We start from the raw sequence: 25,150 nt of genomic DNA, 5'->3' as shown, positions 1-25,150 counted from the left end.
AAATCAAAATTAAATAGTAACAAAAATTCCAAGAATATAAAAAGAACAATGAATTGAAAAAGTGTTAAATGAAAAGAATATTGTTAGGTAGAAGGATGAATGGTGCCATTTTGGCCATATCCACCGAACAGTCAGCATTGAAAACAAATATCAGATTGGTTGATAGAGAGACAAAAATCGCCGGCGGCCATGCACCCTACCCCTACCCATGCCGGCAAGAACTCGATCGATACTTATTTTCATTTTCGAGTAAGTCAACCAACTAGACTTTCAGTCGTCGTTAACGTGGCCGACATATACTCAAACCCTTAGCCTCATTGACATTTGAAAAACATTTGAAAATTGGTTTTATGAAAGCTATAGGCTAGCCAGCAAATAAGCAACAACCACGATTTTGATAAGGGTAAGAAGAATTGACGACTAGTCACGTCTCCTATTGACATGATTCTAGTGAATAGTATATACACTCTTGTATTGACCTAACAAAAATGATAAAGATTTGTCTACATGAAAGCAAGTAGAAGAGATTTGGAATAGACGTGTAGTCATAGGCAGTACGCCTTACACAAGTATGACCGTGACATCTAGCACGTTACCATAGGCAACACGTCTTGGACAAGTATGACCATGACACTAAGCCTTGACATCCAACACCGACCACAAACAACACACGCCTCAGACACCTATGAGTATAATATATTTTAAGAAGAAGTTTTAATTAATACATTAGGGTTAAAATTAGAAGATCTAAAAGCAAGGAACCAAAAGGAATAAAGAAAGCAAACCAAAATATAGCCTAAATTTCCCATATGTTATGGTTGGAAGTTTATATCATAATTGCATGGCCCAAGATGTTTGAGAGTAAAAATGAAGGAAAATTGAACAAAATTATAACACCTGTATCATACATATTGGCTGGGCCTTCCTTTCAAATCAATCTCAAATATTTTGTTCAATTTTTCACTCCACTTCATTTTTCTTTTTAAATCACAATTTCAATCTCTACATCTTAGCATAATATAAGGTTTAGTGCATGCATATAACAATATCTTAACGACACGTGCTATCCGATTCAACTAAGACACACAATTGCAAGATAAATTCAAGAAGTAACGTCGAAGAAAAGAAAAGATTACAAAAATTAAAACTTAGCAATATAAACAGAGCTTCAAAGGAAAGGGAAAAAGGAAAGGATGATAGCTAGAAGTTAAGATCAAGGGTCAGCCAGCCTCACCATGATGATCATAAGGAGGGTGTGTGGCTTGGCTTGGCTAGGCTTAGCTTGTTGTAGATGCAAACAAAACATGTTAAAACACAGTTGGGGGAAATTGGGAAAAACCCTTTGAATCAGTTTTGGGTTCCTTTTTTCAAGTTTTACTGATTTGGGTTTTGCCAATATGAGAGGTGCAAGCACATGGCATTGGGAAGGAAAACTGAGCAAAGTAATGCAATTGGTGAAGGCCTACTAAAGGGGGGAAGAACTTGGGAAGGGTGCCTGCCTCTCTATTGGCTTTAGGGCACGTTGAGATCAGAATCAGAATCAGAAATGGTATGGCAAGAAGAATCAGCAGGCAGCATCACATGTGCAATAAATGTTTCTTATCAAGAACCCTATCAGAGAAATCAATGAATGGCCACCTTCATCAGCCCCCCCTTTTGAACCAAGCCCCAAAGCCTAAACACTCAATTTTCTATCCTCTTAGAAGTAAAAATCATGAAGAACATGCCCCTATCAGTGCCTTTCCCAACAAATTTTCAGATCAAATCACCATCACCACACAGAGAAGAATGCAAGTCAAATAGATATGAACATAATAACTAGAGATAGATGATTAAGCGAAGAGAATGGCAATAAGACCACTGCAGATTCTTTAAATTAGATGGGTAATCTTTGTACAGAAGAGTATGGATTGATGATGTGAATCGGATCAAGAAAGGAAAATCCCAGATCAGATACACAGCACAGCATAGCATAGCTTAAACGATGCTAAAAAGCTTCAATGAAACACAGACAAGATTATATCGGCCATGGCCGTCAAAGGGAACCCAGTCTAAAAGTCTAAGAAAGAGTCGACAGACAGGAGGGAGAGGGAGGGAGCGAGCAAATTCTCTTCAACTTACCACAATATTTGAATTTTTTTTCAGTTTAGTGTTTTTTCCCAAGAAAATAAGATAGAAAAAACAGAAGAAATGTGGAAAATGAGAGAGGATCATTGTAAAACCCACGATGATATCAAGCAAGAACAGCATCATCAGAGGCATAAAGCAGTAGCTTGAAGATCATCACCAGTTAAATCCACGACGTCCATGGGAGGTGGTAAGTTGAGATCGAACGGCAAGGCTCTACGGAAAGAAGCGAGAACACAGACCTCATCATCATCAACAACCGAGGAGGAGGAATCACAGTCGCTATGGCAGTCATCAGGCGAAACAGGCTGCACCGGCCTCCGGGGAACCATCGACAACGACGACAAAGGGTTAGAAATCCGCGGTCCACTAAACGACTCAACAGTGGAACTCAAGCTGCTCGACGTAGGCCTATTAGCCTGGACACACTCAATCTTGCCAAAACCGTTCGAATCGATCAAATCCGGCGGCGATTGATAAAACGGAATAGGTTGCTGAATCGAAATCGTCGATGGATGTAAAGGAAAGTTAGTTTTGGCCTTGGCTCCACGGAGGGACCGAGCAGCAGTATCGTAAGCACGAGCAGCCTCTTCAGCGGAATCAAAGGTACCGAGCCAAACCCTAGTTTTCTTCCAGGGATCTCTGATCTCCGCGGCGTATCTTCCCCAAGGACGCTTCCGAACGCCTCGGTATCGGATCTCTTTGAGAGGATTCTCGCGCTGAACGGTAGATTTCGGCACTTCTGTCGCTGTAAATGGATCTGAGGGCCTGCCTCGCCGCATGGATGAAAGAGGAAAAATCTTCGAACCGAAATGAGACTAAAAATAAGAAGGCAAAAAAAAATAAAAATAAAAATTGCAGAAGATGGCAGATTGCTGAGAGAAAAAATGAATTGATCTGCTCAAAGCGACGGCTACCACCTCCTTTGGAATCCGACTGTCAATTTTGAACCTCCATTCTTGTCTCTGGTTTTTCTTCTTGTTCTTCTTCTTCCTCTTCTTCGCCTCCAACCTCTATACGGCCGGTTTTATCCCTCTCGTAATGAGAGATCCGGGTCGAGGTTCATTGCTTCGTGTAATTATCATTTTTTTTTTTTTTTTAATTAATGGGAGATATGCGGTAAAACTAAAAAATAAAAAAGGTAGGATAACGAAAGTACCAAAATACCCCTGCCTCTGCGAGCTAAAAGACAAGCTCTATGTACACATCTGTCATATACGTACACTCAACCAATATCCTTGATAAAAACACCAATTTCTTTTTTTTTTTCTTTCTTTTAATATTGTTATATGTAATTTTTTTTTTATATAAAAAAATTATTATTGGTATGTGTCTTGCTCACATCCTATACACGCTTTATAGTGTCGAGTAGTTTGCAAATCTAAGGAAGATCGGAGCGTTAATAGCCTATTGATGAGCTCGGATTCGAGTTACACTTTCCTATTGGTTAACTTTGGTTTTAAACGCTTTTCAACTGCCAAATATGTATGTACGTGTATTGAATTGTGACGCGTTGCAACATTATAATTGATTATTTAAATACTGTGAGTTTTTTTTATATATATAGAAACTCGAGATGTTTGTCTATATGTGTATAGAAATTGTAGTAATTACTTATCTATATGTACGAGAATTAGATTAGAATATAAAACAATTATCTACGTGTACATCATAAATATTTTGGCTAGGTCAGTTACCATATGTAAGAGCTCGGGTCAGCCTAATATTTTAAAAGGTTAGGTTACATGCATGTTAGGTTAGGGAAAGGACCTAAATACACATATAATTCTTTTTTATTTAAAAGATGTCATTAACATATCTTTTATACAACCAAATACAATTAATTTTTTTTTAATCTCAAAATCATACATTTATTTTTAAAAGGTAAAATAAAATTTTGAAAAAGGTAAACTCTAAATTAAATATAAATAAATAAATAAAATAAAATTCTTTTTAAACAATGATTTATGGAAAATGAGCCTAGCTATCCTCCACTGTATCACTCTTAACCAGCGTACTTAACACATCGCTTCATGTCTACTCTCCTCCAGAGAATAACCTCCTTGCACCGGCTCATGTCTACTCTCTTCTAACACTGGCTCATGTGAGAATAACCTTCTCACACCGACTCATGTCTGGATGTTTTCACGACCTCTTAAAAAACTAATGATTTCAAATAAAATCAATAATTTTTTCTATAATAAAAAAGGCGNAAAAAGAAAAAAAAAGGCCAGAAATAAAATGACAAAATAACTCATGAAATAAAAAAAATATATATATATATAATTTTTTTTATTTAAAAATATATATTTTCACTATTTTCGGTATTATTTATATCTCTTTTAAGACTTATTTTATCTAATTTATTTAAATAGAATTGGAAACTCTAGATAATCCAATAGACTGCGTTATATATGATGAGACACTCTAATAATATTTCTAATAATATTAACGACAACAAAAATTCTGATCCGATAAATATTATTTGAACAAAAACCACACATATTTACTTTTTACCATAGAAGAAATTCAAATATTTACTGCAGTGATAATAGAAGTTTAACTTTATATTTAATCATATAATGGTATTTAATTTATTTTAAATTCACATTTTTGTATTATGTACATGCCCTTTAAATAAAAATAAAATGAAATGGTAGATCGGGAGAAAATAATGGACACGTAGTTCTTTGTCCGTATCCGTTTGACTGGCTTCGGTGGGCCCACTGCCACCAGAGTTCTCCAACGCGCTAGGACAGCGTGTGTGGCGTTTTCGTGGGCCCCACCTATTCTTTATATGTGTGGCGTTTTCGTGGGCCCCACCTATTCTTTATAAATAAGACGCCACATTATATCCCACTCTTTTTATGTTCATTTAATTAAGCCCTCCAATTTCTTTTGATTAAATTAGTTTATTTATTATTATTGGTAAAAAAAAAATCATCTTTACAATTTCGAAATTAATCTTAATTTAAATTCTAGTTATTTTTTAGAGAGATGAATTGAATTTTCTTAATTATTCCATGAATATCAAATAATAGTTTATCAATTATAAATATATATAAAAGGTTAAAATAATAATAATAATAATAATAATAAAAGAAAATCAATGCCTAATAATAATATAAATATATATAAATTACTTTAATCTAAAAAAACCCTTAACTTTCAAATTCTTAATAATTATCCATTTTTAATGATAATTTCATATTTTAGAATTACTTTACTATTGAAATATTTTATTTATTTATTTATTTTCAAATCCATAAAATACGGGTAGGAGTACACCGACATAGTAAATAAAAATAAATAAAAGGGCAAAAAAAGAAATATCAAAGATAGGTCATATCCATTTCTATTTTATTTATTTAAAAAAAAATCAATTTATTTAAGCAAAAGTTTTATTTATTTAAAAAAAATCAATTTATTTAAACCGGAGAAAAGGTTGGTTATGTGATACACTCAACTAAGCACGCCTTGTAACTTAATTTTTAATGAGTTAAAATATTAAAAAAATTATTTCTCCTCATATATATAAAATATTATTTTAATTAATTAACTCATTAAAATATCGATATAAACATCAAAATTTGATTAATTTTATAAGAGATTTTCAAAGAACATGACATGTAATCCTTCCCTTTGTTACGAGTGAGCTATATATGAATGGGTCATTAGATTTATAAAAGGCTTCGGGTCGATTTAACCTTCGTTAACAAGATTATGAGTCGATGAAATTGATTTACAAATTTTGGGAAAACAAGACAATTTAAAAAAAAAATCTTATGTTGTCTTAACAACTAACATGTTGGTTGTTCATGTCTGGTTCACAAGCATCCACTAATTTCCAACTTTTCAAGATTCAAAGAACTTTCTTCCATGGATAATGTTTCTAAAGGTATAGAGATTATATATATATATATATATATATATATATATTCTAGGCATTTATTCAAGTATCCTAGAAGTTACCATAACGTGACAGCTACATTGAATAATATTTTTTTCAAACCGATAAGATAAAACAGTAAATGAAATGAGAAATTTGAAGCACCAAAATCTCATCAGATAGCAAACTTAAATTCAAGTCATATAAGCATAACTGAGAAAGGATAAACAGCAGAAAAGGGTGGGATTGGTTGGTTTAATTTCACCTGCACTTTATTCAACACAAAAAATGCCTTCCCCTGCCCCACAACAGATGACTCAAAGTAAACAAATCTCCAAGCAACTTGTTTTCACTCCCACATTATCACAGGTGAAATTGGGGCATAGGGGGAGGTATAAAGTAAAGAAAATTTGTAATTCCTTGACAACATACTAAACAACAGAGTCAAAATAAAACAAAATAGCCATGGTTTTCAACCAGATTGATCTTGTAAACTTTCAGAACCACCTGATAATGAGCATGAAACAGAGGAAACCTCTTCAGCTGTGCCATCATCGACTTTCGTATCGGTAGTTTGCTGTTTGTTGTTCGGAGGATCAGCTTTCTGAACCCATTCAGACGATTTGGATATCGTCTGGGGCAAGGTATCGTGCGATGACAACGTATAGTTGTTGCTGGGATACTTCATGAAAGATGAATTGAGCACAGGCAGAGTGAAGCCATAGTTATAAGGATATGTTGCAGATGGGTGGTCAAATTTACAACTTGGGCCATACTTGCAGAGCCCATACATACTGTAGTATGAACATACAGCTTGCCCCTGTATGAAGCAGCAAAGTAAGAAATCAATCACTGTGTAGGAGATGAGGAATAAAGATATAACTGATTGATTACCAGCTAAATGGATTTCAAAAAGGAACTCAACAAGCTGCAGAGATTTAGAGTATGTACTTGATCTGTCTTTTCACACTTCATTGTGATTGGAATGATTCATGATCCAATTTCTACTATAAAGGAATTTCATGAGTTTTTGTATGATTAAGAATAAGAACACTTACGGGTCTTGAAGGAAGCCCAAGCACATTCGTTGCTGATTGTGCAATTCTTTGTTTCGGATGATGAAACTTGCAATCAGATCCATATTTGCATGTGCCATTGTTCATAAAATAACGGCATTCTGGTTGGTCGGGTCGATCGGGTAGCGTTAGAGTTGATGTTGATAAGGCCAACTGCCCATTAGAATGCGAGTCTTCCAAATTGACAGAATTATAACCAAGATTGGGAAGAACAGGACTGACATTGCTCTGATAGAACATGATAATAATCACAAATAGTACACACCATCAGTAAATCAACAACTTATATTCATTTGATTTCAAAATACATACCTAGGCAACTTTATCAGTAAAAATTACCCAAAAGAAGAAAAAAAATTACCTTGTTTTCTACATAGTTGATAAATATCCAGAAGTTAGAACAAAAAAGAAACACATCTGCTCGAAAATCACATCTCTAATACTTTATATGTCAAAAGTTTAATGGCCAACAGAAAAATGTTGAAATGACAACACTATCTAGCCCACCCATCACGACGACAGGCACATCTAAACTGAAACAGTGGGAAGATCAATACCTTCTATCAGGCAAGAAAGAAGCATGTTAATGTACAAGACAAGCAAGCAGATGTAGAAACGAAATTGAAACAACCAACACATATTCCCAAGAGCTTGAAACAGCTACTAGAAAATTCTGAACATCCCAATTTTTATCACTAATGTGCATCATGATCGCTGAGCAGCCGTCCTCAATGGCTCCAGGATAAGGCAGAACCGCAAGGTTCTCACATATTTCACGCAACAAATCGTTTATGCAAGGCATTAAGAATTAAGCTAAACCTTGTTCATTCAAACGGGTACTTACCACATAAGTGTTCCAGTCTTGAGCAGCTATGGCACCCTGTGGTGGAGAAACCAGGACAGGCACATAAGATTGTTGGCCTTGTACACATGGACCAGGCATGTATTGCACTCTAGGCAATGACCAAGCAGGAATTCCACTAGCATATGGTAAACCAGATGAAGGCATGAATGGAGTGCCTGCAGAACCCAAAGCACCAGGTCTAGCTTGAGGTAACATATTCCCAACTGGTGCTGGCTGGGGATGATTAAACTTGCATGAAACTCCAAATTTACATGATCCCGTGCGCAAATAATAAGAACACGACTTTTCTTCCTGAGAAAGCACTAGGCTCATCAAAATCATTCCAACTATCTAAGATATCGATACGCAGGTAGCATAAAATTGATAAACCAAGACCGCGCACCTGTCGCATGGGAAGACCTAAAATGTTAAATGTAACAGGCCCAGCTCCACGCCTATCTCTTGGATGATGATACTTACATGATCCTCCATATTTACAGGTCCCCGTCTTCAGAAAATACTGCAAACACGTTCGAAAATTAGTAATAAAAGTCATAAGAAACTGCAAAAATTGTCACCAAATAGCCCTGAGATGAATCTCCCCTAAAGGGTCTATCTCATTTCACAGCTCTAGATGGTTTTCAAATCAAGGCTGTCAAAGAGTTTCAAAAGGATTATCGTGTAGGTTAAGTTACTACACGACTCCATCGAAATCTAAGAAACTTAATCCCAACAATAATACCTCACAGTCGGGTTGCCCAATTCTTTCTGGCAATTCCCCATTATAAAGAGCACCCTGTATGATCAACAAATAGCGAAAGAAATGCGTTACTCAATCATCAGTAGATAGAAGATCATGAGGAACCATGTATATCATAGATGATTGTGCGACATCGGCGTCAATCGAGAGATTCCAATGTTCTTGCAGAAGCAAAATAACTTATACCTGAGCAACGTAGACAGGATGATTGAAGCGACAATTACTTCCATAGCTACAAGAGCCAGTTCTCATATAATACAAGCAATCAGGTTCGCCAGGTCGATCGGGGTAAGGGCTTGATTCTGCCGCGTCGCCTCCATCTTGATTATCGCTAATTTCCAACCGCCAGAGCGCCTCCGAGACATCTGATTTCAAAGAGGGGAAAATAGAAATCAAGAAATCAAAATGTGATGAACAGCACGATGATCTACACAGCACCGAGAACTAACATCCTTCGTTTTATAAACCGTCAAAAGATGCTCCAACGCTAAATAACTACAAGCAACAAGATCGATATTGCCAAACACGAAGAAAACGAAATCTCTCCATGCCTCAAATGCATCAAAACACAATAGAAGTTCTTCAAAACGAGAGAACCGATGAGGCTTGAATACATTTAACCAGAATCATCTTCAATGAAGAAAGAAACATAAACAGAAGAAAACAATAAAATCGCTAATCACACGAAATTTCTTACACACNATTTAACCAGAATCATCTTCAATGAAGAAAGAAACATAAACAGAAGAAAACAATAAAATCGCTAATCACACGAAATTTCTTACACACTCGAACACTTGGAAGATAGCTCAAACTAGAAAAAAAAAAAAACCCGATCACAAAAAATCCAAAGTCATTAGATGGTTATAACGAAAAAAACAAGGATCAGATCCTAACAATCACACAAAAGTGCATAAAAAATCGTTGAAGCTTCAGTGTTACCAGGGGATTGGTTAGGAACAGCATTCCTCTGAACTTGCAGATTATCTGGCATCGGTCGTAGATATTTAAAAAAGGAAAACCCCTTCAAATGCTTTTCAAATCCAACCAATCAAAGCTGAAGAAGCTCCTCAAATCTCCCGGGAAAATTCAGATAACAAACAACAAAAACGCCCCCAAATCGCTCAGAAATTCTCTTTCACAAATAAAAAACTCCAATAAATGGTGTGATCTTCCTCTTGTGAAAAAGATGATCCCAGTCGGAAATTGAAGAGAGAAACCAATTTAGAAATCTTATAAGGAACCAAGGCGAGAAGGGAATCGCGGATAGATTGTGAAGAATCAATGTAAAATCCACTATTATTCCAATTCGATAAATTCCTTTTTTTTTTTTTTTTTTTTTNTTTTTCTCTCTCTCCCTCTCTCTCTCTCTCTCTCTCTCTCTCCCCAATTAACGATAAAACAAGTTTCTTCACGCTCGTGTACGAATAATAAATACGGCAAGTATGTGGAAATGACCATTTTGCCCTTTATTGTTCACCGATGATCGTAATTAAGAGTGTAATTACGTCCTTAATTAATTCATTAGTACCAGGGCGTGTTGGCTTCCATTATTATCTTTTATTTTTACCCATTTTTTTTTATAACTTAATATTTAACAAATTATTTAATACACCATTATTACTTCATATTTTTGGTTGCTCTGCTCATTATCACTAATTGTAATGTAAATAAATTCATTCACAAAAAAAATAATAATAATAAATAAAGCCTACTAATTCCCATAAATTCATTAATTTCCTCATTTTTATTTATTAAACCCTATTATAAGGTCAAAATTACAAAATAATAATAACAATAATAATTGAAATTTAATATTTAAATTGCAATATTTATTCGAGTTTAAAGTACAATCTGACGAAGATAAATATTTAACTAATTTTTTTATGGGAATTAGAATCTAATTATTAATGTATTATAATATTGAAAATTACGATGAAGAATAAAGTGTAAAATGTATTTTCTTTATTTTTTATTTTTTATTATTTTCAAGGAAATTATTATTTATTGTCTTTACTCTTTTTTCACTTTTTTTTTTTTAAAATTAGAGTGGGCCTCAAGAATCCACGATTCCTTCTTCTTTTTTCTTTCTTATTTTTATTTATTTTGAAATTTCTTGCTTTTTTTTTTTTTATAATTATTTTTCTTTAATAATTGTATGATTTTATAAACGTGTAATAGAAACGAAGACCAAGAATGTCACGGATATGTTGAAATGCAAATTGCACACTATTTATAATTTTATTCTCGGGACTGACTTTCACTTAGTCTTCAAGACTCGCACTATAAGTACGACGTATTATCTACGAGTTATTTCACTAACGGACCTGATCTTCGAGACTTGCAGCGTAGACACAGAAAAGCACAATTGAACCTTTTTGTGCGCACCCGTTTGAGAAAATAATTATTAAAAAATTACTTTAAATATAATAATATTAGAATTAACATAAGTCCATAAGTCAAGGGTGAATTCTTCCACCATTATAAAGGGAAGGAAGACCAAAGACCATAGACCATATAGACTATAGTTGACTTGAAAAAGGTATTTTCAAAATAATAAGAAAGGGCAAATACGTCATTTCAAAGAATGAATAATTTATTATTGAATTAAAAGAAATTATAAAACAATGAGATGAGATGAAGGGTAGTTTAGTAATTTGGCAGACTATTTCTTTCGCCGTTTAAGTTGGCGAAAAATTGTCGACGTGAAAGGGCGCGAAGCGGGGAGGGGCGGTGGAGAAATGTGGGCCAGAATTTAAGGGCCGGGCCCACATAAACTGTCCAAAAACCATTGAAGTGTGAAATGACGGAAATGGCATGAGAAAAATAACTTTATTTCCAGATTAGAAGGGTAGAAGAGTCATTCTGTCGTCACTGGAATTTCTTAAATCTATGTGCCATTTTCGAATTATTTAAAACTTTTTTTGGAAAAAAGTGAAAAATCGTCGCCGTCAGAGGGGCATCAGAGAAATTTTTTAGATTTTGGCAGAGACAAGGCGCCATGTCACGTGCTTGCCCTCAGGTCGAACCAGCTAAACCAAACCCTAAAATGACTGTCCTTATGGTCCACGGATGTGAGTGTCCTTGAACTTAGACTTCCATCGTCTTTGTGTATACTATTATCTACACTTTCGATATCCCGACGAGCTAACTTTTAAAATAATTGACGACGACTTAAGAAAATCAGATATCATATGAAAACATATTAGCCGTATGTAAATTCAAAAGCAATTGTTATAGCTTGATTATTAGGAATGAAGTAGACATATTATTTTAATTATTTTTATATCGATATTTTTTAAAATATATATAATTTAAATTGCAATCTCAAAAATCTAAAAAAAAATCATTTCTTATGGAAGGATAGATTTTTTAGGAAAGCTAAAATAAATTGAAATTTGATTTTAGATAAATAAAAAAAAAATCAAGTTTATCAAATATACTTAGTAGATGAACCATATTTTGATTTCTAAAATTAAAAAATAATATGTGATTCTCAATATTATTTTATAGTTAATTATTTTTAATTAAAAATATACATGGATGCCGGTAATTATTTAATAAATATATAATATGATTTTAAATATGAGTATGGTAAGGTTTGTATCTAACTATTAAAGCACATACGTTGATTATGAAATATTTTTTTAAATATAGGTAGTGGAAGGCTACCCGTAACTGAATTAAATATTTTAAAGTTTTATTAATTAAAATAATAATTTATTTATTAAGGAATTAAAAGAATCTATTTTGTTTAGAAATTAAAATTTATTGGAGATTATAATGAATTGATTAATTATAAAAGTAAAATAAAAAATAATTAAAGGAGGGGTAAAATGGTCAGGGGGGATTAATTTGAGCCCACGAAAACACTGAGACAATGGGAAATCGAGAGTGGGGCCCACGAAAGGGACAGATTAAGCCTCCCCCACTCACCAACAAAATTATAGGAGAAAGGAAGAAAATGAAAAAAAAAAAAAAAGTTTTTAATTAATTAATTTTTATTTATAAATATATTTATTATTATTTTTTAGTTTTGTTTTCACACTCTCTCTCTCACTCTCTCACTATCGGTGGACGCTCTCATTCGTCCTCCTGTCTCCCTCACGCGTCAACTTTTTTGTCTGTTGACCACGCGCCATTCGCCTCTTGCCACGTGTCGCGAATCGAGCTTCTCTTTGCCCATAATGTGCGTGAATCTTGGATGAACGCCACCATTGATTCTCTGCTATTTTTACAGCTGAACTCGGATGGGATATTTTTTTATTATATAAAAATAATATAATTTAAATAAATAAAAAGAAATATAGGGTAATGTCAAAAAGCATTGAGAAAAATAGTGTAACCGTATACCATAATTAATCTAACTCATGTCCTATGTGTACGAATAACTAAATAAATTGTGCCCAATATAGTTACGGTTTGCCACTAAAGATGACACAACACTAGGATGCGAAATCATATGATGAGCTTCCATATTGGTTGAGTGTCGTTGAAAGTTTATTAAGGGCTCTCATAATAAGGGAAGGAAGAGGTTTGAATTTTGACCATTTGACGAACTCTCGGTTTCTCTATTTCTTTACGGGGAATCTTGTTTTACCAAGCACCCCGTCCCCTACGGTTGTGCCAAGCACATATACCTATTCCCATTCTTTATTTTTATTGACAATCTTCACAGGCAATAAAGAAAGCTTTTCTGTTTTCTTCCTCTATTCCTTTCCATTGCTCATTAATTAATTATTATATTCTTTTCTTTTTGGCAGCATAGGGAGGGGATGAATTGTAGAGGGATGTGATCCGTACCTCTTATAATGGTTATTGAATAGTCCGAGTTGTTCAGATAATATGTTCACATGTAGTTATCCAAGCCCACAATGCTGATTTCACGAGATAACAAATGAAATTCGATTCATAAGTTAAGCTTGTATAACCTGAAGTTGAGAAATAGAAAGCATAAGCTTACATTCATAAAAACTTACTTTTTATACAACTACGAAGTTCAAAAACAAAACACAAACTGATCCGAACTAAATCTCTATCTCATTCGTATAGCACACAACATATTAAGCATTTCACCAAGAGGTTTGAATTCGAGACACTTTAGGCCAGTCTCATATCCAAACTTCGAGCCAGTAAATGCNAAAAAAAAAAAAAAAAAAAAAAAAAAAAAAAAAAAAAAAAAAAAAAAAAAAAAAAGAACAGTAGTATAGAACTATTCTTCTATACTACGAACATAATACAAAAAGTGTTCTCCTCAGCTGCAAACCGCCTCCAAGAGGCGATTTTTTGAGGACGATCAAATTGAAAAGGATTAAGGTATGAAATGACATGAAAGGAAGAAGTTGCTGACAAAGCATGATTAGCATCGTTATGTAAAAAGGCAGGCAGTTGGCAGTTGGTCAAGGAAGTTAAAGCAAGATCGATAATTGAAATGAATAGGTCAAGTAAAGCAGCAGAAGTCAGTACTCAACTAAGCATGAAGGTAAAAAAAAAATAATCATAATAAAGGTCGCCTTCAAACCAGTCTTTGGTACTATAGGGATATTCGATATTTATTGTCCTCAAAACTTTAGACCAAAATTAACCAAAAAGATCTAGGATGGGTCATCCAACAAACTTTATTGCCTCTAGTCAAAAGCAGGCTGAGACATATCTGTGTTGGCGCTCCTGCTGAATCCCAATATTGAATACCTAATTTTTCTTTTCCACAAGCGAAATGGGAGGGAAAAGTTGACAATGAGATGAGAATTTCAACATGAAACTGCAGAAGCCGAATGTACAAAGTTTTTGGAGACTAATTTGTTGTAGTAACTATCAAGATGATTCTAAACAGAAACAGGATCAAGAATTTCCTACATTTTAGAGTGAAGTATCGTCCAAAGTTAAGTTTATGTTAACAAGATTGAAATCAAATACTTGGATGATGCATTAGTCAGCCCTTCCTCTTACTGCCTCACAGCTCACTCTTCAGAAACCACCCCATTTACTCCATTGTCTTTCACTTCAAAGTTAGACTCGTACACAAGTGAAGATGCTATCACAAGGCTTGTGACAGACAAAGGCATTCTATTCAGTAGTTCAACGTAACCAATTTAAAGAACACAATCCAAGCTTCCAGAGCATGATTGGTTCAAGGACATAATGACTATAATGAATAGGGTGTGGATAGAGGAATAGATTGTTAGGAATCACGGATTTCCACGGATGTCCACTTAGAGTATAAGCCCTCATGGCTTTGCTTTTGGTTTCCCCAAAAGGCCTCATACCAATGGAGATGTATTCCTTACTTATAAACCCATGATCATCCTCTAAATTAGCCAACGTGGGACTCCCTCCCAACAATCCTCATCATATATGATCACCAAGAGCTAGGTATAAAATACCCCCCAGCTTCTTGATGGGTACACGTAACCTTAACTAAAAAAGACCCATCTGTGTTGTATTTCCCTACCACATGCACTATCGTGAGCATTACTTACATATATTTGAGCTAAAGACGCATCCCTACATAATTTCTATCTAAAATGGTTAAATTACTAATTAAACCGCAAGAACCAGCACCTTAATTGTTCCCTGGCTGTTGGCACTGAGGATAGTAGGACTATCACTCTTCCAGCAAACAGCACTGATGAAATTAGATCCCGCATCATCCTCCACATCACCTGCATCAGGTGAACCAAATTTATGCGAAGTCAGCTGTCTGGAGATTTCCTGAGACAAGAGGCAACACTTGTGTTATGTTCTAAGATAAAGAATGGAGAGCCACGGTTTTGAATATAAATAACCTTGTGGTAGACAAAGACTTCGTTTGTTTCACTGCCGCAAGCAATGTATTGGTTATTTACTGTCAGACCAACAAAGTTTTTCTCATTTGTATGGCGTCTAAAGGTACGAACCTATTCCTCCTTATAAAAATCCCAGGACATTTTAGCTTGCAATTCCTACCAAAGAAACCAAAGAATTCAGAAACATTTGCAATTTATAAGCACACAAAGGAATAAAATAAACCAACTAGGCTAATTTTTTTTAAAGTAAGAAACCAAGCTTCCATTGAGAAAAATGAAAGAATATACAAGGGCAACAGAACAAAACGTCCCAAAAGCTACAGAAAAGAACTTCAATCCAACAATATCAAGTCAATACCATAATTACAGAAAGACCCACAAAGAGCCATTAAACTTAACCATCTCCTAGTCCTCATCACAAGACCGCTCCAAATATCTACAAATTCTATTATTTCTTTCAACCCAAATCCCACACAAAATAGCAAAGAAACTTCCAATTTAGAATTTATGTAAATGCAAATCAGATGCACTGACCCTTGATGATTAACCCCTTGTAAAGCACGACGAAAGAATTCAATGGGGGTGGTAGTTTTTGCTATTTGATGAGCTGAAGTCTTCTTCAGTAGCTACAATGGGGTACAGAAAAATCGTATCATGATAAGCTGCATTTTCAAATAAATCATTTCAAGACAAAGATGGTCATACTTTGTTCGCCAATTTGTATACATTAGACTACTAGAACTCACTTTCGATTACAGTAAGAGAACATACATGGATTAAGTATATTTATCTGATAAAATAATATTCTAATAAAAGAATAATGAGATCGGCATCTGCATACCTGCTTCATTAAATTCTAACATTTTAATGGTTGCTACAAATTTTATAAAATTCAATGCTTAATCTGCATCATCAATGAAATTAATCAAGAATATTAATAGAAAAAAGAAATCACAGGCCAAAAAGTGAAAATTATAAATAACAGAAGATTTCTTTGTATAACAGGATGATTTTGCTATATGAAACTATAACGCTCAACTCATCGCCAAAGAAGATTAAAAAATAGGAAACTATTATTTCACTCAACTTCCACAAGGTAGTAATCTTATTCATCGACCAGTACACGATTGTATAAGCAGACACAAAAGCAAGGCACAGAAACCGCACAATATAAGTAGAGTGATCGAAAATTTTCCTATCTCAGACCTTGCCAGGACACTTTGTTCAGAGTTTTCGAATAGTTTCTTCCTCAAGACTGAAAGTAAGAAAATTAAGTAATCCAAAACACAGTATAAATCCATCGATCGTAACAAACGGTACATAAAAACGCCAAAAACAATTGAATTACAGAAAACAAACCTTATCAAGCGAGAAGTTAGGAAACAGCTGGTCGGAGGTGAGATGCTGAGAGCAGCAAGGGAAATCGCTCTTGTTATGGAGATGAAATGATGCACATATAGCAGAAGCTATGGCCACAAGCAGTGAGGATCGCATCGCTAATGATCTGAATGCAAATCGGGCAGAGGAAGTCCTTATCCAGCTGAGTCGGAGCCTCGGCGAGTGAGCAATCGGGAATTGACGATGCAGCTGGCTCCGACTTCACCGCCGGAACTAAGGCTCCGGTTGATCCCTCGCCCATCGACCTTTCTGAGGACCGAGCTGTCGGAGGGAGAGCGAAGTAGGAGAGAGAGAGTGGAAAGCGGGAAGAGAGAGTGAATGGAAGATGAAGAATGGGACCCATGTTAGTGTTTGTGAGGGTCACAACGCCCCACGTGATCATTGGCATGTACGACGTCGTTATCGTTGCCATATTTTTTTAGCTTCACTGTCAAGAAAGAAATAAGGAAAAGAAAAAGAAAAAGAATAAGAAAAGGAAGAAATGGAATATCCGTCTTGATCCCAAAGCCTTCTTCCTTCCCGCGCCATCTCTTCCCTATAAAGCCGCAGTTTGAACACTCTCAGTTTCTTTCTGTTCATCTTCATCTTTTTCTTCTTAAGCTGTAATGAAATTTGTAGAGCAGAGCTTGAAGCAACAGTCGGAACAGATATGCAAGACTGTTGAGGTCGACGTAATTGATCACCATCGCACTGCATCGTCGCTGGTCGAATTGGAAGCTTCTGAAGATTGCGAGAGGGATGGACCGGATGGTGACGGCCTCTATATTCCTCCCCTCAACTTTTCCATGGTTGATAATGGCATTTTCCGCTCCGGCTTCCCTAATTCTGCTAACTTCTCCTTCCTCCAAACCCTAGGCCTCCGTTCCATTATGTATGTATTGTTCTGCTTGTTTACGATTGAGTTTCTATGTTTGGATTTTCTGTCTTTATGATGAACGGATTGATGAATTTGCATCGACTTATGGATGTAGATGTCTATGTCCGGAGCCGTATCCGGAACACAACATGGAGTTTCTCAAGTCTAACGGAATCAGATTGTATCAATTTGGAATCGAGAGCTATAAGGTGCGTTTCCGTTCATTTTTGGACTCTCCTTTATTATTAGAATTTCTGATCTCAGTTAACAACTCAACGATAAAAACTGCTATATTTGAATTAGGAAATGACTGCGTTAACTGTAGATGTTCAGCGTTTACATTACAGCACGTAGTTTAAGTTATATGGAATTTCACCAGGGAACGCATGGCGCAATTCGGTATGGAGTTGTTTATCGCATAATTCAGTTTTCCTTTACAATTACGAAGTTCGATTAAGAGTTTGCATCGTTGAGTATCAAATAAGTTTATAAGCTTCCATTAGGGCAGAAGTCTAGATGTCTCGGGCATTGGAGGCTTTTTGAACTTATATTTGTCTCGATCTTCTGCATGATTTTAATATTAAGCTTTAGTCCTCGATTTCTGTGATGAAAAGTATATGTCTAAGGTTAAGTTATGTCTGAAATTTTGTCTAATCATTATGTTTAATATTCACACTGCAAAGCTGTTCTAATTGCGGGAATTGTGCTTACCAAAGAATTGATTTAGAATCAGATTGATGAAAAAAATTCAAAAGAAGCATCAGAAGTCGCTTATGAGAAGTGAAAATTCATTAAGGAAAATTTCAAAGTGGCCACAGTCTCTTTAAGTTGAGATGCAGTCGGGAGAAATGCATTTTGAAATGATGGAACGTGGTTTTAGTTCTTCATCTCTGCATCTTCACCCAAACGTTAAATCTAATCAACGCTAGACCATCGATATAGCTGATGGAGATTGATATTTGGAATTTGAAAATGTTGAATGCTTAGATGCCATGGGTTACCTTTTGAAGATATAAGATTTATGATGAATGACAATAGATTTGAATCGGCAAACTAATTTTCTCAGGCAATAAGAAGATATCGATTTCATCTACTAGCGTTATTAGCTGTATCGTAAGTTCTAGCATATGTTGATTGGTTTGATTACTAACGGTTTCATGTGATCTTAAGCTTGGGAAAATACTGACTGTGTAATGTGTTCTAAATTTAGGAAATTCGAGGATTTTGGTCATCATTTTTCATTTATTTGTGATTTGAACATTTACTTCATTGCATCCTCACTATGCTGTGAGTGAACATCTGTAAGTTCCCGCATCGGTTGGGGAGGAGGTGGATTGTAAGATCCCACATCGGTTGGAGGTGTGGAAGCCTCTTCCTAGCAGACGCATTTTTTAAAAACCTTGAGGGAAAGTCCAAAGAGGACAATATCTGTTAGCGGTGGGCTTGAACTGTTACAACATCATTTTAATCCATCCTATTAGTGCCTCAGTGCTTCAATCTTGATCAAATTGTCATTGTTTATGCCTCAGTTATGGATGCCTGATTTATGATAATGTTGCATCAGCCTGCTTGTGATCTTTTCTGGTTTCTTTAAGTGGTATACTGTGATGCTATATGATTATGTTCCCGTTGAAATGAGAATACGAGTGAAATATGTCTGACTCTGCTGGATTGCACAGAAATACCAATATAGCTTTTGGAGTTAGTTTTCTGTCTTTTATATTGGTATTATTGTTTGGGTTTTCAGGAGCCTTTTGTGAATATCCCAGATGATATGATTCGTGAAGCACTGAAAGTTGTCCTTGGTACTACTGAATATCATCTTAAAAGTGATTGACTAGAGTATTAGTCTGTTAAGATTGTTGTTTCTTAATTAAATTTTCTCAATGCAGACGATAGAAATCATCCAATCCTCATACATTGCAAGAGAGGAAAGGTAGTCACTGTGTTTCCCTCTATGCTTCCACATCCCATGAATCCAAGTTCACTACTCTCTTTACCTAGAAACCCTTCTCTCTGTCCAGCATCGTACAGGTTGCCTTGTGGGATGCCTGAGAAAATTGCAGAGGTGGTGCCTCACTTCTGTGTTTGATGAGTACCAGAGATTTGCAGCTGCAAAAGCAAGAATTTCAGACCAGAGGTTTATGGAATTGTTCGATGTCTCCGACTTGAGGCATCTTCCCATGTCATTCGCATGCTCAAAGAGGTGAAAAATTATTGTACTGAAATGCTTTCTGTTTGTTCTTTGGCAAATGCAGAGGACAGACTTGTGCTGGAGGAATAAAATGAAAAAGACAGTAACTCCTGAAATTCCTCTTAGTAATTTAGAGAATTTTCTTTTCTTTTCTTTTCTTTTCTTACCCTTAGAGTAATGACGCATGTTTACATTTGTACACTTCTAGGTATTCTAAACTCTTGTTCTATATCAGTCTGTTTGTTTTTGTAAAGATTTCTTTGGTGGTTCGGGTGGCATTCATTAGACGACTAGGGAAGCAGCAGAAAACATTCACACACCTCAAAGTCATAGTGAGGTTAATCTAATAGTTGAGGTAAAAGGAATTAAAGTTCTCAAGTTAAGCATATTTTTAACATTCAATCACGGTTTACCATAGGTACTATATTTGACCTTTTATTATAGACAAAGATCTTGTATCTATTTACGGTTCTTTCTATTTCTTTTGTAATTTATTTTATGATTATAAATAGAGAATTTCACGACCATTTAGGTGGGATGGTTTTAACAAATATTCTCATTCATCACCTTCCAAGTTGTTTCTATTAATGGTTGGGAGGGAGTTCTACACTAGCTAATTTAGGGAATGATCATAGGTTTATAAGTAAGGAAATACATCTCCATTGATATAAAGCATTTTGGGGAAGTGCAAGGCAAAACTATGAAAGCTTACGCTCAAAGTAGATAATATCATACCATTGTGGAGATCCATGATTCCTAACCGTTTCTTTCCTTAACTATTATAAAAGGTAAGCCAATTTGCATGTTGAAGAACACTATAATGTAATGTTGAGTTATATTTGGAACAATAAAATGCTAGCTACAATTTTCAGCTGTATGATCATCTCTGGTTCGTTCCAAGACGAAGAAGCAGCTGGAAGTGTCAGTGGAAAAAGCTCGACGACCACTTAACCAAAGGTACACTTTATATACCCACCAACCAATAGTTCCTCTCATCTTGATTTCTTATGGAACTCTTATTGGATCCATTCGTTGCACTGGGAACCGTGTTCTTCATATGAAATGATTATTCTGAACATTATGAATTTCAGTTAAATCTTGATGAATGATTGGAGAGGCATCTCTTAAGTGGATAGTGGCTTAGTTTAGGGCCAATGAGTAGGAATTCCATTAACCATATTGACTGTCTTCATTTTTAGGTTTGATGCCAATGATCACGGGCAATCATTGCATAGTTGGTAGTGTTGATGAGTTGTATTCTACCTTTGCCAATTTATAATGATTACTTACTTCTGCTTGTTTGCCCTTTGCAATATTCGGTCAAAGTCAAGCTTATGTGGTGTAAACTTCACTCAAATTCTATCGACCTGTAATTTTTCTTCATTAAAATAACACTTTCTTGAAACATAGAAACATCCTGTCTTTAAAAAATATTAAGGATTTGTTAGGCCGAAATTCACTTTTGTGATCTTGGAATTTTTTCCTGCCTATATCTTACCAATAAATTGACTTGACATTTTCCGTATTGCCGCACAAACAATGGATCTGTATGTAGAACTAACGAGCCACCTTTCATCAATAGGGAAAATACCAACAAAAATTGATTAAAACTGTATTCTATTGGTTCGAGTTTATTAGTGTCATTTATAGTGGAAAGGATTTTGATATCATTATTTAGCCTAAAATGAGTTTTGTTTTCTAAAATCAGATAATATGAAAGTCACTTTTTGCTTCTGTAGCTACAAGCTTTTTGGTCGGGTCACCAGTCTACAAAAAAAAAATGATATGAAGAGCCTTTTTATTTTGAAACAATAAAGGTAATAATACTAAAAAGAAAAGCTAAGTCATATTATGTGTGTATATATAAAACCTTTTAGAGACAGATAAAAAAGAGAACTTTAACCTTAAAGTTTTAATAATTAAATTATGTATTATTTATTGAGTTGAACTTTCTTTTTCTATACACTTCCAAAAGCCCCACTTATAACAGAAACCATTCAATTTTGGATGAACTTTCCACGTCAACTCACTTTCAGTATTAAATAATTAAACAAAAAAATCTTAAATATACTAAATAAAAACCACACTCATTTCAAAACTTTACATTAAATCACTAACCAATCCATTCCATTTCAAGCTTACAAATACTCATTTTAAACATACACATAAACAAACCCCATTTTTCACCATACAATATATTATATAATATATATATATATATATTATATATATATTCTTATTCCAATGAGTTAAGTTTAAAATAACACACATAATTATGGTCATATATTCCCCTGAGTTGATGAATCAATTAGTTGGATTCCACAGCTTTCATGGCTTCAAACCTTGGCTCCTTGGCCTGGAATTTCAGCCCTGCATACAGCTTCATGTAGTCTTCAAACACGAACTTTGGGTATAATACTTCATTCTTCTCCTCACCCTCTTTCCCCACCAGGGCCGGCGCTGGGTATATCACTGCGTCGCTCCCGGGGTTGTAGAACGATGCTAATGACATCCTCCCTTCCCCGTCGCGCTGCGCTATCACTCGGTGCAGCACGCTTTTGTACTTCCCGTTCGTGATCACCTGCAACGTTCATCCCATTTAAGCGTTTCTTTACTCATGGGTATTGATGATCATAGGTGTAAATATTATTCTACCGTAGAGAGTTGTGATTCCTAACGATTACCTCTAGCTGGTCGCCAATGTTGACGACGATCGAGTGGCGGAGCGGTGGCACGTCGACCCATTGGTCGTCTTTCAGCAACTGGAGGCCACTCACCTTGTCGTCTTGGAAGAGGAGGATGATGCCACCGGCGTCGGTGTGGGCTCGGAGGCCCTTGATCAGATCCGGCTTAGGACAAGGTGGGTAGTTGCTAACCTTGGTGCCAAAAGTGGGTCCTTTAGATCCATAAAACACATTCTTGAGGTACCCTTTTGGGAGCCCAAGATTCTCGCAAAGTAAATCCAAAAGCACTTCCGCAAGCTTCTCCAATTTGGCAGCAAATTCCTTCATGACGGCTCTGTATTCGTCGTCCAAGTCCGGCAAGTCGGCGATGTTGGAAACCGGGAGATGGCGGAGGAAGAAAGTGCTTTCCCAGTCAAGATCGTTGACCTCCACCTGAACCCCATCTAACCCTTTACTCTCCACCAGCTCCTTGAACCTCTGTTCCATACACTTCTTGTAGTGCTGTTTCGTTAGCCTCTCCACTTTGTCCAGAAACTCTGGCTCAATCCCATGGTTCAAAAGCTGCAAAAATTACTCGTGTTTTAATCAGTTGAACTATAAAAAAAAAAACCCGAGTAAACGAGAGATTATTACCTCGAAAAAGCCCCAATTTTCACAGGCGTCTTTGATTTTCTCCAAGATGGGGGCTCGTTCTTCGCCATTAAGCTTCTCCAAGTTGATAATTGGGAACTCCATTGCTGCAAAATTAGAGCCTTTTTGGTTGTTGTTGTTGTGTCTCACTCTGTTTTGCTCTGTGTGGGGTTTGTTGGAGGAGGGGCGAAGGGTATTTATAGGGGAATTTTGAAGGATGATTAGTGGAAATGGGAATAATAGGAAGATTTGTGAAAGCATAAAACGACAAGTTGGGGCGTGGCTGGTTCAACAATATCCACAGGGGAGAGGACCCACACCCGATGGCTAAGCCATTTTGACTCGCTAAGCCATTTTGACTCACTAAGCCAATGGAGTTTGTTTGGGTTGAAGCCTTGAAGGGATGCCAATGGGGATTTGCTTTGAAAATGACTGCACCAACCTAGCTTCCCATGCCATTTCCCATCCACCCCAACCACTTACAATAACTTCCCTCACGACGCTAAACCCTTCTTTTGTTCTCGGGACCTCTTCAAAATCTACCCTGCTTACTATTAATATCTAGGTCGGTTTGATAACGATTTCGTTTTTAATTAAGGTTTAGGGTTTAATTTGAATGTTGGTCTAGTCCAACGAATGAACCTCATGTACACAGAAACGATTAGATGTCTTAATCATTGGGCTATGTTCATGTTGCAAACGATGACTAACCCTATTGGTTTAACATGTAGTGTAAGCCTATCTGAATCTCTAACCTTAAATAAATTGTGTTCTATCTAGCTATAACTGGTCAAGCCCTTGAGTGCCAACGAGGAAGTTATGTTCCAAAGGGGGTCAGTATTGTGAGATCCCACGTTGGTCAGAGAGAGAAACAAGTGACAGCGATGAGTCAGACCTTGGAGAAGAATAGATTACGAGATCTCATATCAATTGGAGAGGGGAAAGAATCACTGTTTATAAGAGTGTGAAAACCTCTCCGTAACAAACATGTTTTAAAAACTTTAAAATGAAGCCCGAAAAGGAAAAGGAGGACAATGTCTGCTAATGGTGAGCTTAGACGGTTACATTAATAGTTGAGATAGAAAGATGGATTATATTTGAAAATATTGGATAATTTATATTTAAAAAATGACAATAATATAAAAAAAAAAGTGGTAGGAATGAATTTATATAATATCTCACAATCAAAGATAAATAGCCTCTCATACCGAATATATACTAAGCTTTCAAATAAATTCTCACTAAACAAATTTAAAATTTATTAAAAAATTAATAGATCTATTTTTTTTTTTCTAAAATTATAAGTAAATAATATATATTAATAAAAAGGTGAATATTTTAAAAAAAAAAAAGATACTCTTTTTGTTAATTTAATATTAATTTTATGAGCATTACGAGATCAGAGTGGCTGCTTTTTTTGCAGACAATGCTTATTGCTTTATTTATTTATTTATTTATTTATTAGATCCATTCAATTTAAGACAAAAAGACTCATCTTCATTACTTTATTAAATTTAGGAAAGCTACCAAAGCAATATTAAAAAGCTAATATAATATATTATAAATTAAATTATAATTTTTTTTTGTACTTTGTTTCTACCTTATTTCTAATAAATTATACTAATATATATATTTTCGTACAAAATAAGAGATCAAATTCCGACCTTACGTTCCATAAAATTTAATTATGCTATTAATATTGTCTCAATTGAACTATACTCATGTTGATAATTTATTAATTATAAGGAGAATCATCAATAAAATAATAAAATATTACATTTTGAATGAAGAAAAAAAATCGAACCAATAACGGATAAAGAAAGACCATCATAAATGGCTACTAAATTGTTGAGGTCGGCCGTGTCGATAAAGTTGAGTGCATAAATGTGTTAGTTGATTATATATAT

At 35.3% G+C, this 25,150-nt stretch overlaps 4 protein-coding genes and 1 long non-coding RNA gene across 17 annotated transcripts; 1 reads left to right on the top strand and 4 right to left on the bottom strand.

The window, feature by feature from the left end:
- Nucleotides 1-1,833: 1,833 nt before the first annotated feature.
- LOC111795753 (ethylene-responsive transcription factor 3-like) lies at nt 1,834-3,216 on the bottom strand. Its single transcript, XM_023678318.1, has 2 exons — nt 3,048-3,216; nt 1,834-2,945 (listed from the first exon to the last, which is right to left on the bottom strand). Exon 2 carries the CDS (start codon nt 2,907-2,909, stop codon nt 2,253-2,255), a length of 657 nt encoding a protein of 218 aa, XP_023534086.1. The 5' UTR covers nt 2,910-2,945; nt 3,048-3,216; the 3' UTR covers nt 1,834-2,252.
- A 3,026-nt stretch (nt 3,217-6,242) lies between these two features.
- Nucleotides 6,243-10,046, bottom strand: LOC111795328 (zinc finger CCCH domain-containing protein 3-like). The gene is made up of 7 exons (XM_023677671.1): nt 9,639-10,046; nt 8,883-9,061; nt 8,679-8,732; nt 8,340-8,456; nt 7,937-8,248; nt 7,075-7,320; nt 6,243-6,836 (listed from the first exon to the last, which is right to left on the bottom strand). Exons 1-7 carry the CDS (start codon nt 9,688-9,690, stop codon nt 6,489-6,491), a joined length of 1,308 nt encoding a protein of 435 aa, XP_023533439.1. The 5' UTR covers nt 9,691-10,046; the 3' UTR covers nt 6,243-6,488.
- Nucleotides 10,047-12,740: 2,694 nt separating this feature from the next.
- LOC111795556 lies at nt 12,741-17,188 on the bottom strand. 4 transcript variants are annotated; one of them, XR_002815217.1, is made up of 7 exons: nt 16,841-17,188; nt 16,688-16,736; nt 16,016-16,107; nt 15,482-15,637; nt 15,258-15,407; nt 13,500-13,627; nt 12,741-12,936 (listed from the first exon to the last, which is right to left on the bottom strand). It is a non-coding gene; the product is annotated as an uncharacterized LOC111795556 (long non-coding RNA). The 4 variants fall into 4 exon arrangements; XR_002815218.1 differs by lacking the exon at nt 16,688-16,736 and having other exon boundaries at nt 16,016-16,143; XR_002815215.1 differs by lacking the exon at nt 16,688-16,736 and having other exon boundaries at nt 16,841-17,184.
- A 165-nt stretch (nt 17,189-17,353) lies between these two features.
- Nucleotides 17,354-21,242, top strand: LOC111795554 (probable tyrosine-protein phosphatase At1g05000). 10 transcript variants are annotated; one of them, XR_002815212.1, is made up of 7 exons: nt 17,354-17,750; nt 17,851-17,944; nt 19,483-19,540; nt 19,628-19,671; nt 19,760-19,941; nt 20,165-20,717; nt 20,802-20,888. XR_002815212.1 is itself a non-coding variant. In XM_023678053.1 (7 exons), the coding sequence occupies exons 1-6, from the start codon at nt 17,485-17,487 to the stop codon at nt 20,878-20,880; spliced, it is 723 nt and encodes a 240-aa protein (XP_023533821.1). In that variant the 5' UTR covers nt 17,354-17,484; the 3' UTR covers nt 20,881-20,886; nt 21,129-21,242. The 10 variants fall into 10 exon arrangements, 7 of the variants coding, with proteins under 7 accessions (XP_023533821.1, XP_023533823.1, XP_023533819.1 ...); XR_002815214.1 differs by having other exon boundaries at nt 20,184-20,284; nt 20,802-20,886; XR_002815213.1 differs by lacking the exon at nt 20,802-20,888 and having other exon boundaries at nt 20,184-20,284; nt 20,565-20,795.
- A 774-nt stretch (nt 21,243-22,016) lies between these two features.
- LOC111795552 (1-aminocyclopropane-1-carboxylate oxidase 1-like) lies at nt 22,017-23,429 on the bottom strand. Its single transcript, XM_023678046.1, has 3 exons — nt 23,247-23,429; nt 22,614-23,174; nt 22,017-22,510 (listed from the first exon to the last, which is right to left on the bottom strand). Exons 1-3 carry the CDS (start codon nt 23,346-23,348, stop codon nt 22,238-22,240), a joined length of 936 nt encoding a protein of 311 aa, XP_023533814.1. The 5' UTR covers nt 23,349-23,429; the 3' UTR covers nt 22,017-22,237.
- Between the last annotated feature and the right edge of the window lie 1,721 nt (nt 23,430-25,150).

The sequence above is a fragment of the Cucurbita pepo genome, chromosome LG05 (genome assembly GCF_002806865.2).
Source record: "Cucurbita pepo subsp. pepo cultivar mu-cu-16 chromosome LG05, ASM280686v2, whole genome shotgun sequence".
Classification (NCBI taxonomy): domain Eukaryota; kingdom Viridiplantae; phylum Streptophyta; class Magnoliopsida; order Cucurbitales; family Cucurbitaceae; genus Cucurbita; species Cucurbita pepo.
The sequence above is the reverse complement of the archived record's forward strand: the minus strand, read 5'-3'. Positions and strand labels throughout refer to the sequence as shown.

Excerpts from the sequence above, each read along its gene's own strand:
- LOC111795554 (XM_023678051.1), top strand. The coding sequence starts at position 17,485 with ATGAAATTTGTAGAGCAGAGCTTGAAGCAACAGTCGGAACAGATATGC. Across the intron at positions 17,751-17,850 it reads CTAGGCCTCCGTTCCATTAT|ATGTCTATGTCCGGAGCCGT; the intron begins GTATGTATTGTT and ends TTATGGATGTAG. Across the intron at positions 19,541-19,627 it reads AGCACTGAAAGTTGTCCTTG|ACGATAGAAATCATCCAATC; the intron begins GTACTACTGAAT and ends TTCTCAATGCAG.
- LOC111795328 (XM_023677671.1), bottom strand. The coding sequence starts at position 9,690 with ATGCCAGATAATCTGCAAGTTCAGAGGAATGCTGTTCCTAACCAATCC. Across the intron at positions 8,733-8,882 it reads ATCCTGTCTACGTTGCTCAG|GGTGCTCTTTATAATGGGGA; the intron begins GTATAAGTTATT and ends TTGATCATACAG. Across the intron at positions 8,249-8,339 it reads TAGGTCTTCCCATGCGACAG|GAAGAAAAGTCGTGTTCTTA; the intron begins GTGCGCGGTCTT and ends GTGCTTTCTCAG.
- LOC111795753 (XM_023678318.1), bottom strand. The coding sequence starts at position 2,909 with ATGCGGCGAGGCAGGCCCTCAGATCCATTTACAGCGACAGAAGTGCCG.
- LOC111795552 (XM_023678046.1), bottom strand. The coding sequence starts at position 23,348 with ATGGAGTTCCCAATTATCAACTTGGAGAAGCTTAATGGCGAAGAACGA. Across the intron at positions 23,175-23,246 it reads AAAATTGGGGCTTTTTCGAG|CTTTTGAACCATGGGATTGA; the intron begins GTAATAATCTCT and ends TAATTTTTGCAG. Across the intron at positions 22,511-22,613 it reads ACATTGGCGACCAGCTAGAG|GTGATCACGAACGGGAAGTA; the intron begins GTAATCGTTAGG and ends TGAACGTTGCAG.